Source organism: Diabrotica virgifera, chromosome 7 (assembly GCF_917563875.1).
Source record: "Diabrotica virgifera virgifera chromosome 7, PGI_DIABVI_V3a".
Classification (NCBI taxonomy): Eukaryota; Metazoa; Arthropoda; class Insecta; order Coleoptera; family Chrysomelidae; genus Diabrotica; species Diabrotica virgifera.
Genome location: NC_065449.1, coordinates 157,649,970 through 157,663,250, shown reverse-complemented (window position 1 = coordinate 157,663,250; position 13,281 = coordinate 157,649,970). Strand labels below are relative to the sequence as shown.

At 31.6% G+C, this 13,281-nt stretch overlaps 1 protein-coding gene and 1 long non-coding RNA gene across 2 annotated transcripts in view; one reads left to right on the top strand and one right to left on the bottom strand.

Annotated features, from left to right (window-relative positions):
• The window catches only part of LOC114335693 (uncharacterized), a 33,875-nt gene extending 32,554 nt beyond the window's left edge, over positions 1 to 1,321 (bottom strand). Inside the window, exon 1 of the mRNA XM_028285973.1 lies at positions 1,077 to 1,321. Within this exon, the coding sequence (XP_028141774.1) occupies positions 1,077 to 1,199 (123 nt within the window). The 5' untranslated portion in view covers positions 1,200 to 1,321. The remainder of the gene's footprint in view (positions 1 to 1,076) is intronic.
• Positions 1,322 to 10,228: 8,907 nt separating this feature from the next.
• LOC126887845 (uncharacterized) lies at positions 10,229 to 12,215 on the top strand. The gene is made up of 2 exons (XR_007699233.1): positions 10,229 to 10,370; positions 11,004 to 12,215. It is a non-coding gene; the product is annotated as an uncharacterized LOC126887845 (long non-coding RNA).
• The last annotated feature ends 1,066 nt before the right edge of the window (positions 12,216 to 13,281 follow it).

The following is a 13,281-nucleotide window of genomic DNA, read 5'->3' as shown; positions in this document are numbered from 1 at the left end:
GAATATTTTTCAAATTCACCACATATTTGTATATGGTTAAGTACGATTATAGAGACCTGGTAATAATATGAAAAATTTATAATTTACATTTTTAAATTATGAAAAATACTAAGAGGCAAAAAAGTTTTAAAAACACTGTGTTTAATTAACTAATGGTGTCGCAGTAAGAGTTTAACTGGAACGTACACAAACATTTGGGGGGTTTAAAGGAACGAAACTCCCATAAAATTTTTAAGTAAACATAATAAAAAGAAGCCGCATCTCGATAAAAACTGGCGTATCAAAAAACACCAAGAGGCAAAAAAGTTTTAAAAATATTGTGTTTAACTTAATGGTACCACAATAATAATTAATTGGAACGTACACAAAAGTTTGGGGGGGTTTAAGGGAACAAAACCCCATAACATTTTTATGGGGTGTACAAATTTCACCTTTTTTTTTTTAGATGTTCCTGTCATAAGAATACTACATGTCCATTAAAAAAAATCTCTAAGAGTTTTCGATAAATGAAAAAAAATCGATTATCATTTTGTAACATTAAAGGGCTGTAACTTTTTTTGTGTGAGCGATTGTATATAGGTAAGTGAAGTCAATCAACCTATTTTTGACTCCAGAATCTATAGTATAATTTATGACCAATCTTTTCGGGACACCCTGTTTATCAAAAAATAGGATAAACAATAAATTAGTTCGAAATAAGATAAAATTTTAGTTTAGATAGAAACAACAAACCAACAAATATATGTTTTCTGCACGGGAAATTGAAGAAAAACGGGTTTTATAAGGCGTTTAATAAAGTAAAACATAAACCGTAGATATAATTAATAAAAAAGAAAAGCGTTGATACAAGATGTGCCGGAATATAAACTTTTTTAAGACGAATAATTATCATAGAAGACAACAGTATTCTTAATTAGCTCATATTGTTAGATTTGCTAGATTTGAACAGAATTTAACAAGAAGCTTTGTTACAAAAACATTAAAACTAACACATTAACTAAGCTTTTAGAATTGCAAGTTTTCGTTGACAATGAAATGTACACTATTTAATATTAAAATAATAAATATTAGTTTACCCTATGGCTTGATTTTGAGGCAAGCAATGTTGGAAAATATGGTGTGTCAATATTTTTTAATGTTTCTCTCTTTTGGGATATCATACCCTCTTCCTGTTTAAATCCTTTGTGTACTAAAAACATTGGAAAAATATTTAGGTACTCGGTATTTTAAATTTTTTCTTCATCCGAAAATTTATGTGATTTTAATAAATAACATTTATTTAAACGTAACACTAATATTACTTAAAACCAACGAACTGTCAATTGACAGTTCGTTGCTTAAAACAGACATTAACGTATGTCATAATTGAAGTATTTTTAAAATTTATTAGTGTCAGTTTACTGACCTTCTTCTTCTTCCTTTAGTCTCTTGGCCTCCACCTCTTAGGTACTTGGCCAGTTCTCGTATTTAGACTGCAATTGGAAGGGAATCCTTTTTTCAAATGGTATGCATTTTTACATATTTCCTTCGTTAAATACATTGTAATATGACTGTCAAATAACTATTTTATATTTTAATTTGTAATAGTGTTAAAAATTTATTGATCTTTCTTAAGGTTTGGTCATTAATATTAAATAGGAGATTTTGTATTGAAACGGGGGTTGGACTTTCTATATTTCCTATATTATATAAAGTTCCTGATACACACTGAACATAATATTGTACATAGTACCAATGAACGCCAATCATTGACTTTTTTATATTGATTCAATGAAAATTTCATTAATAATATGAGCACGTAGTCATTAAATAATGACCATATTCATTATTACAATGTTATTCTATTCATTAAAAAATAATGAATTGAATCATTAATCCAATGAATCGTTTTATCTATCCAATGACTTTTTTCATAATACTAATAATTTGTTCATTGTATATATGAAAATGTACATCAGGATTATGCGGTTAAATTAATGAATATAAAACGTTGCACTAATGCACAGCGTTCTTTAAATTACGAACTCGTTTATTGAATCAATGTTTTCGTAAGACTAAATCAATTTTTTCGACTTTAATTAATAACTCGATACATTGCTTTTGATGTAACGCAATCATGTTATTACTGTAATATACCTGAATTAATGATCAATACATTGTAACAATAATCTTGTATATAAACCTAGACATTTCTTAAAACTCTATAAGTGTTTTTATTGGTGTAAAAAAATCACGTGACAACAGTTGCAGCCCCCTAGCAGACAGTCACCCTGCAGACTCTGAGGAGCGGTGTTTGGTACTAGTGATTTGGTTGATTTTTCTAAGGTATGTATTTACATATATTTTTAACTATTTATAAATTATTTTGTTGGATTTCTATAAAAAAGAGTTGTACTTCTATTTCCACTTTTACAGATTGATATGGACTTTGGAGTGGCATTTGGAAATGGAAATAAACTTGTTGATGGATGGCACAGCAATTTCGAAAGAATTATCTCCTTTCTTCGGTGTGAAAGTCATATCAAGGATAAAACAAATAAATTTTTATTTTAAAAGATTACTGATGAAGACATTACGGAATGTAAGTATCTATTTTCATTATTCAATCCTGCATATCTAGTATTAATTAATTTTTGTTTTCTGTAAATTTTTTCAAAAGCTAATACGACACATAGGTAAAAAAATAGGAACCATTTGAAAATATTTCTAAATGGTATAATCTTATAAAATATTAGTAAATTAAATCTTTAGGTCATTAAACCGTAAATAATTGAAAAATATTATTAACTCTTGCAGTCGGTAGTATCTATCAAAATAAAAATAAAAATCTCAACATCTAGCAATTTTTTTCAGGATAAATTAAAATATTTCTATAAAAAAAGTGATACCCAAAAATACAACTATGTTCACTATTTAGATTTATTTTTTTATAATAATTATTAATATAAATTGTAGATGGCTAACATGCAGTTCTTCTTTGGGTTCTACATCGATATTTTGTACGAACTAATAAAATGGTTAAAAAAAGATCTTAATGGACAACCAAATTTATATCTAATAAAATATACCATCAGAGATTTCCAGTAATGATTCTTACATCGGGAAGACCCAGCAAGAAGTCGAAGATCATATTATTAGATTTTTGAAATCCAAGAAAAATGCCATTCAACTATTTGTTTTTTGTATGGGTGGTGATAAGAGAGATGTTGTATTTATGGAGATGTTATTGTAGATTTATTTATTTTCACGATATCAGGTATACATTTTTTATATAATAATATAATATATTATGTAGGTATTTTTATATATTTCATAAAAAGAATCAATTTCTGTTATATTGAGTTATTCAGTTTTTTCCAAATTACATTATAAAAAGTTGTTTGTGTTAATTAAAAATATATATTTTTTTTTTCTTTAAACTTATAGATAATTAACATTAGTTTGAGAATCGGCAAAAATCGTTGCTTCAACCTATACATATTTGTAATATTTATGTAGATATTAAGTCGTCATTTTGTTTACTTACTAACTATTTGTATGTTATATACAAATATACATAAAGATGACATTCACTGAACCAAAAAGTACGTAAATTTAATGAAAAAAACATTGATTCAAAAACGGAGATCATTAATTTTCGTCCAAAGATCAGTATCGTTGGTCCAATGTAAGTATGTAAGTAGATACATTAACTAATGCTCAAAAACATTAACTTCTATGAATTAGTACGTTCATTCAATGTACTTTCTAGTTAAGAATTAATGTTCCGATTCACTGATTTAATGTACCGGTCCATTAATTCAATGTACCGATACATTGATTCAATGTACCGATACATTGATTCTTAACTAGAAAGTACATTGAATGAACGTACACATTCATAAAAATTAATGTTTTTGAGCATTAGTTAATGTATCTACTTACATTGGACCAATTATAACAGTCCGTTAACTTTAATTATCTTTATAGTTATTTTATTTAAATTTTAATAACGGTTTGTCATTAAATTATACTTAAAAATAATAAGATCTAACTAAAATAAATCTTTGACTGACGTTATACTTAACTATTAGTTGGCACAAGTACTTCAGTTGGTATTAGACACCATTCGCTGTCATGTGAGTTTCGTTCTGTGGGGCTTCTCGTCTAACGACAGGAAATATTGGACACTTCGCTTGGTACGCTAGAACGGAAAAGTGGCGGATGGCTGATTGAAAAGGACGGAAATTTTAATACAATAGTTTCAAGCTTTTATAAGTGATATTTAGTGGCAAATTATTGGTGGTGTTTTGGAGAAGCTAGGAGACTAAGTTTTGGGAGATCCCGGAGGAATTGGAAGTCATGTCATCCGGTAAATTTTTTTTGACTCTTAAAAAAGTTTAAGAAAAAGGAACGAATATGGCCGCTATCATGTCATATTAAATTCCTATTGAATTTATTTCTGTAAATGTATGAATCGAATTGTGGGATACCACAATCATTGAACTTATGATTAGACTGATGACAATTCCAGCAAACAACGGAACTAAAAACAGAAACATTACGTTCAGGAAACAAGCACACACCACAAATCAAAATCAGTCCAGAAATTAAGTTTTAGTCATGATACGTTGAACGCACATGATTCACAGGGTTGCAAAGCCACAAATTCTTTAATTGGTAGTGTTAAGTATAATAATAATTTTGATGGTGAAGTAGTTCCATATAATGGTTGTATCCAATCAAATATTTTAGATTTAGATATTAACTCTTTATTAGTTAGGAAACAGAATGATAATAGGCCATATCTACCTATTCAAATTTTAGGACAATCGTGTTTAGCTTTATTAGATAGTGGCTCTAATATTTCATTGATAGGAGCACATTCATTAAATTTATTGAAAAATGCTAATATTCCCATTATGCCCATTTCATCTTTGCAAGTATCTACTGCAGATGGTACAGTCCAATCTATTACAGGCAAACTCCAAATTGAAATCACAGTGGCAAATTTATGTAGGAAAATTACATTTTATGTTATTCCTTCTGTACAGAATTCTATAATTTTAGGTATGGACTTCTTCAATGCTTTTAATAGCACCTTAAGTTGTTCTGATTTTTCTTTTTCCATATCTGAATTTAATCTGTCTACCCTTAGTGCTATTCATGATTTTTCCAGTTTATCTAGTTCTGAACAAAGGCAATTGGAGAATATGATCTCTCAGTTTACTACTATTTCTTCAAATGACAAACTAGGTCGTACTTCATTAATATCTCACACTATTGAGGTGCGAAATCCTACTCCTTTCAGATTATATCAGTATCTCATACCTCAAGCCTGGCAGGCAGATTTAGAAAAAGAAGTAGATTCGATGCTTGCTTTAAATATCATAGAACATTCAACGTCGTCCTATTGTTCCCCACTCTGGTTAACAAAGAAGAAGGATGGATCCTTCAGGATCTGCTTTGATGGTCGAAAACTAAACAGTATCACCACTAATAGGGATGCTTATCCAATTCCCCGAATCGACGTGATTTTGAGCAAACTTCAGAATGCCAAATACATCTCTTCGATTGATTTGTCTAAGGCCTTTTTACAGATCCCACTGAGTGAAGAGAGCAAGAAATATACTGCTTTTGCTGTTAGTGGTAAAGGATTATTCCAGTTTGTCACCATGCCTTTCGGTCTTGTTTCTGCTCCTCAGACAATGTGTCGTCTGATGGATTTAGTCATTGGTCCACAGTTAGAGCCCTATGTTTTCTATTATTTGGACGATATTTTAGTAGTCACTCCTGATTTTTCCCTTCATATGGAAATTTTAGATAAATTGTTTTTACGTCTTAAGGAAGCTAATCTAACAATTAATCTGGATAAGTGTCAGTTTTGTCTCCCTAGTCTTAAGTTTTTGGGTTATGTCGTTGGTAATCAGGGTCTAAGGACTGATCCTGAGAAAATAGTTGCTATTAAGAATTTTCCTATACCTAAGACCACCACCCAAGTCCGTAGGATATTGGGAATGTGTGGATATTACCGCCGGTTTGTACCTTCGTACTCTACCTTGTTGTCACCTCTTACTGATCTTTTGAAGAACAGGAAAAAGGGGCAGACCATTACTTGGACTCCTGAGGCCGATGAAGCTTTTAGGCGCGTTAAAGAGGCTTTAACTAGCGCACCAGTCATGATGTCACCTAATTTTAATGAGCATTTTTATTTGATGACTGATTGCTCTAATACTGCTTCTGGTGGCGTATTGTTCCAGTTGAAAGATGGCTCGGAACATCCCATAGCTTACACGAGTAAGAAATTGAATAAGGCCCAGAAAAACTATTCCACCACTGAGAAAGAACTCTTAGCTATCATACATGGGTTGGAAGCATTTCGTTATTATTTAGAGGGCCGTAATTTCACCATAATTACGGACCACAGTTCCTTGGTATGGCTTCATAGTATGAAAAACCCATCTCAGAGACTTTCCCGATGGATATGCAAACTGGCTGCCTATTCCTATAAGATTGTTCATCGAAAGGCCAACGGGGTAGTGGTTGCTGATGCTCTTTCCCGTGTTCATGATCTTAATGTATTTGATTTGTCCACCTTAACTCCTGACGAGTGGTATCAGAATATGATTGATAGGGTTACTCAAGACCCACAAAATTATCCTGATTTTAAGGTAGAGAACAATATACTGTACAAACATATCTTAAGTCCTATAGAGGCCTTATCCAATGTCAGATTGGAAAATAGTTGTACCTACGCCAAATAGGGAGAACATATTACGTATGTTTCATGATGAAGTTACTGCTGGACATTTTGGTTTTTATAAAACTTTTCATCGTATTGCCGAATTATATTATTGGCCTGGCATGCGCAAGTCTATCAAAAAGTATATTTCTAAGTGTTTAGTTTGTGCGACCTGTAAACCCAGTAATTTACCACAAGCTGGACTCATGGGTTCCTTTAGGAACATTAATTTTCCTTGGCAGATGATCTCGTTGGATCTCATTGGACCCTATCCTCGTAGTTATAAGGGTAATACTTACTGCTTGGTAGTTGTGGATTATTTCACCAAATTTCCTGTAGTTTGTCCTCTTCGTCAGGCCACAACTCCAGCCATTCTGAAATATTTAGAGGAACAAGTCTTTTTGTTGTTTGGTGTTCCCCAAATTGTGTCATGTGACAATGGTCCTGAGTTTGTGTCAAAGGCTTTTAAAGACCTTCTAACTAAATATAAGGTTCAGAAGACCTATTATAATGCTGCCTACCATCCTCAAGCCAATCATACTGAGAGAGTGAATCGCAGTATTGTCACAGCCCTAAGGTCCTATACATTCCCAGATCACAGAGCTTGGGATCAATATATCCATTCCATAGTTCAAGCCATAAGGACCTCTGTCCATATGGTTACCCAATGTTCTCCTGCATATCTCAATTTTGGTAGAAATGTTGCTTTATCTGGTGACTATTTTGGTGCAATTTCAGACACTTCCACAAATCTCCCTCAGATATCCGATAACCTTCATCGCCTAGATGATCTCCAGACTCTACCTCAAATTTTTTCTGACATTCGGAAGAAGTTAAAAACTTCCTATTTAAGGAACCAGCAGCAGTATAATTTGAGAAAAAGAGATCTGCGATTCTTCATTGGAGATAGAGTGTTGAAGCGAAACTTTGTGAAGTCCAATAAGGGTGATGCTATTTCAGCAAAATTTTTCCAGAAATATATTCCCTGTACGGTCGTAAAGGTAATATCTCCGTTAGTATATGAATTGAAGGACAATTCGACTAACAAACGAATTGGACAATTTCACATAAAGGATTTACTGCCTGATAACACCATGGATGAGAGTGACTCTTCATCTTCGGAAGATTAATTTTATAGGGTTTTTTTTTTGAGCTAATCTCTTCCTCTATTTGTCTTTGGCTCAATCTCTTTATGATTTGGTATTTTAGCTTAATAATTTATTCACCAGATAGAGCAGGTACATAGCTCAATTTTTATCTTTTGGTATTGTTGTTAGATGACTTCTAATTTATGAATCATTAGGTTAATTATTTCTGTAACACTCTTATATATGAGCTTATCATTTTCTTTTTTACTATTAATGATGCACTTCAATTATTATGAATCAACATTATTAATTACTAATGCTGTTAGTAGGAATATCCAGTTAATAAGAACCTACTTGTAATTTCTAGAGTGTGCACTTACCCCCTTAGCATAGAAGGGTTGTTGATTATTGTATATTTATATATTATTTGAATATGTAAGCTCATACAAGTACGTTGGTTTAATGTTGATATTTGGTATGGAACTATGGAACTAACAATATTAGACACTACTTATCTCAGGTTGTGTGTTGTATTTTTGATATTTGATTAGGTATATACTATTTTTTTTTATATGTATCTTTTATTATCTGGTTATGAGATTTGTCATATTGGAAAGATGGGGTGGTTCTTAATTTGATATTGGTTCACTTTATCAACATTTGTCACAGATATCTTAAATACTTTATAATAATTAATATCCTTATGCCCTGAGTATGATTCTGGAATTAGTTTGGAATTCTGATGTATGTATGGATTTCTTCTTAAGAACTAGTCTGCTAATGCTCTGTAATGTGGGTTCCTAGGTAACCTAGTGAATGCGTGGGTTCGAAATTCAGCAACTGATCACTGCTATCCGATTTCGTAACCTATGTTTTCATAGCAGAGTACGCAGATGTTTATCCATCAAAATATTTCTGGTCAGGAAAGGTTGGCCACATGTCCTGACCATCCTTGTGTAATTATTCCAGTTACATTTTTTAGCATTTGATAGGGAATATTTAGTTTATATTATGTCCCGTACTTCATAGGTAGTAGGTTCCTTTTAGTATTTGAGGTGTTTGGACAAATGAATTGCTTATTTTAGTAGATTCCCTCTTCTTTCCTGAGGCATTAGTTTTGTTGTTGAGATTCAGGAATATTTCCTGGATAATTCTATGTATGCGAGAACGTATGAATCTACAGTTTTATTCAAAATTGGTTGCTCGTTCTCGTCATATTTTTTTTTCTATCATTTATTATGGTGTCATAGAACTTGTAAGTTCACCATTTAGATTTTATTATTACAATTGGTACGTTATCTGTATTTCTTATTCCCATGCATCTATTGTAGCTACATGCTATAGCTAGTGAACAACAGCACGGACCAATTTTAGTTAGTCAACGACTTACTTTAGTCGATAGACCTAATTTAGTTTATTTAGTATTGGTGTGAATTGGTCCATAAATCTTCCTGGTCGTCCTTCTGTGGATATGCTTTATGAATCTGGTGTCCATTGATAGTCCGACTTTGGATTAAGTGTCCGATTCCACATTTATTTTGATTAATGAGTTTTTGGATAACTTTGATATGCTTACTATTTGTATTATTTGGCACTGGTGAGAATTGTTCCATAAATATTCCTGATTGTTCTTCTCTGGATATGCTATTACGAATCTGGTGTCCATTGGTAGTTCAATTTTGGATGAAGTGTTCGATTCTTCACTTATTTCAGTTGTTGATTTCTTTTGTCTTACTTTAGTATATTTACTTGTGTTATGGTGCGAATTGGCTCATACCTTTGCCTGGTTGTTCGTCCTTGGATATACTCTTTATAAATTTGATGTCCATGGATTGTTCAATTTTGCATTTAGTGCCAATTCGACATTTATTTGTCATTATGAACTTTAGTACATTATTTAGCTTATGTTTTGGTTTGCAGACAAAATGTCGATGACATTTTAATATGACTTCGAGTCATCTTTTCCGATTCATAGTTTTGGTGTAGTAATCATCCTTCTTTCCCTGATCCCTAAATTGTGGTTACTTGTAATCTTGCGGGTCAACGTAGAATGATAGATTATTACCACTTGGTTATTAATATTTTGAATTAAAAAAAAAAAAAAAATTTTTGCTTAAAATTTTTTTTCTACGAGTAGAAGGGGAATATAACAGTCCGTTAACTTTAATTACCTTTATAGTTATTTTATTTAAATTTTAATAACGGTTTGTCATTAAATTATACTTAAAAATAATAAGATCTGACTAAAATAAATCTTTGACTGACGTCATACTTAACTATTAGTTGGCACAAGTACTTCAGTTGGTATTAGACACCATTCGCTGTCATGTGAGTTTCGTTCTGTGGGGCTTCTCGTCTAACGACAGGAAATATTGGACACTTCGCTTGGTACGCTAGAACGGAAAAGTGGCGTATGGCTGATTGAAAAGGACGGAAATTTTAATACAATAGTTTCAAGCTTTTATAAGTGATATTTAGTGGCAAATTATTGGTGGTGTTTTGGAGAAGCTAGGAGACTAAGTTTTGGGAGATCCCGGAGGAATTGGAAGTCATGTCATCCGGTAAATTTTTTTTGACTCTTAAAAAAGTTTGAGAAAAAGGAACGAATATGGCCGCTATCATGTCATATTAAATTCCTATTGAATTTATTTCTGTAAATGTATGAATCGAAGTTGTTCTTTGAATTTAGTATCTTTAATTATATCCATAGTTCGAAAATATACACTCAGATGAAGATTATCTTGTCACATATCCTGTAAATTATATCATTTGATTTGTGGGGTTATGTCAACCTCATAATATTGAATTCAAATTTTACAGATTGCATTCATTATTCTCTATTCTATTAGGTTGTGTGTATTCTAGCCACCTTAAATTCGTTCCAAAAGCCAGTATTTTTCTTAAAATTTACAGCACATTACATTATCCCATACCATTTTTAATAATAAAAAAAAATACCCTTTATAGACATATTTTTCAGATAAAAATCATATTCTGTATTAAATATTGAATTTAAAGTTAAATCCCAAATTAATGTGTGTAATGTGAATCAAGGTCAAATCCATCATTGTTTTTGCTAATGATCTTTTTGTTGTTCATTCTGAAACAAAGATATCTCATTTCTTTTCCTTTGGCTCTTTGACCTTTCCTTAGATTCTGACATTGAAACTAAAACGGGACATGTTTGTTTTTAGCCACTTGGGGGAAATCTTAAACTGTAACCAGTCCGTCAGCTCCCCTCACAACTGGGAGCAACCGTTCTACGCCAAGCCAGGTCATTTGGAGACCAGCCTGGAGAACCTCCCACATACCTACTTTGTATCCTGCCCTCTGCACCCCAGAAGGGCATCGGTATATTAATTGGTACAAGCTAGCACCATCCCTGTGCTAATTCGCCTACCAGGGATTTTGGAATCCGTAGCAAGGACACTCTCGGGGACCATATAGGGTTTGTTTTGGGACACTTGGTATCTGCTAGTGATTGTCACTTCCACTATTACACCACATTCATTTTTTGTATAAGACTCGGGACATTTATTTTGATGATTAAGTTTTATAGTTTATCGCACATATTTTGTTTCAATATTTAAGTTGCATATTGTTTTTATATATCTATAATAGTTGATAGTCTTCCCCAAACCAGTAAACTCTCTGGTCAAAGAGGTTTGAGCTCAGATCATCTTTTCCCCATATGAGATTCTCTTTACCTTTATATATTACCTGAAATTTACTTGTACCATTTATTTACTTAATTAACTTTATATTTTTAGTACTAACCTTGCTTGTCTCCACTTATCAATTTAAATTTATATACTTTTTCCTCTTAATTTGCTTAATTTATTAACTTATTCATATAACTTTAATCTTTCTTTAGTCAATCATAATTATTTAACTTATTTGCTTAACTTTACTTAAATTCATTTAATCAATTTTTAATTATATCTTTGGACGCTATTCCCTTTGAATAGCTATCCATTTTACTTGTTATATTTTTTAGTGACTACGTGTCGAAGCAACTGATTTTTATATATCAAGTAGACCGTAGGTTCACCTTAATGAGGCTAGTGCCTATTTAACTCTTTGAGAGTTACGGAAATTATTCATTGTGAATAATCCTCCCTTAATTATATTCTGGTTCATTAGTTCTATAGGGTTTAACGTTGCTGTACGTATTGCAATCGTACAATTATTTGGTGAAGGTTGTTATTTAACCTAGTATATGTAAGTTGGGGGTACGCTCCATATAAGAGCTACCCCATTACTAATGTAACTATAGATTATATTTATATTACTATAGGTAATTATTTCCCATTGTCATTTTAGAGTTACATAGTTTGTATTTTTCTAACTCAGAGGTTGTCAAAAATCTAAGTAGTTATATTTAATAAATATTTATTTGTTTTGTATATCAATTATTTTTTTTTCCCATTTTTGAATTTAATATATTTACTATTTAACAGCAGTGTAAGATACCTGGAAGTTTGGTCCATTCCAACTTCTGGCGCCCATAATTCAGTCTATTTTATTTATCTTTTATATTCTTCTATTTTTATTATATTATTATATTTATCTAATTTATTTTCTGAACATATATTTTTATCTTAAAAGATTTCCCTTTTTCTAGTCATCATCTCTCTTTAGGTTGAGCTACTGTTCTTCGACAGGCATGCAAACGAGCCGTATCCATCCTTGAGTGTCAAGTTGCTCTCTTGCATCTATAGCTAGCCAACTCTATTCAGTTTGCCTCTGTCTTTCCATACTTCCATTATCAGTTCATCACCCTCCTTCATTCATTTCATCTAATCATTTTAGTTCAACAAATACTACTGCAAAGTAGTATTTTTGCTACACAATGATACTGATCTTTATTCTTTATGAAAATTAATGCTCCCCGTTTTTGAATCAATGTTTTTTTCATTATATTTACGTACTTTTTTGGTTCAGTGCAGGTCAAATTGATTTGTTTTGTTAATTGGGCATTCAAGTAATATATGAGTTATGCTTCCTATTTGTCCACATTCACAAAATGGAGTATCACTACAATTGTTTTTAAACAAATGGTCTGGTGTGAGGCAATGACCCGTTTGCATTCTAATAAGAGATGTCAAGTGCCTTCGATCCACAAATTAGGGATGGGAAAAACCTACCGGTTTAAACCTAAAACCGGTTTTTTTACTTCGCAATAACCGGTTTTACCGGTTATTTTTTTGTCACGGTTATAACCGGTTTTTTCTTTTTAAAGTAAAAACCGGTTATTAGGTTTTTACGGTGATTAGGATTAGGTTAGGTATTATTTTGGATCCCAATCATAATTATTATTCTCAAGTAATTATTCCAAACAAAACCATAATTCAAATTTTATTTTATTTTATAAAATACAGAAGTAAACTGAAAATGCAATCTCACATCAGCCAGAAACAATTATTAAGTTTTATTATAATATTACCTTGAAAAGGTATTTGTAATCATAAT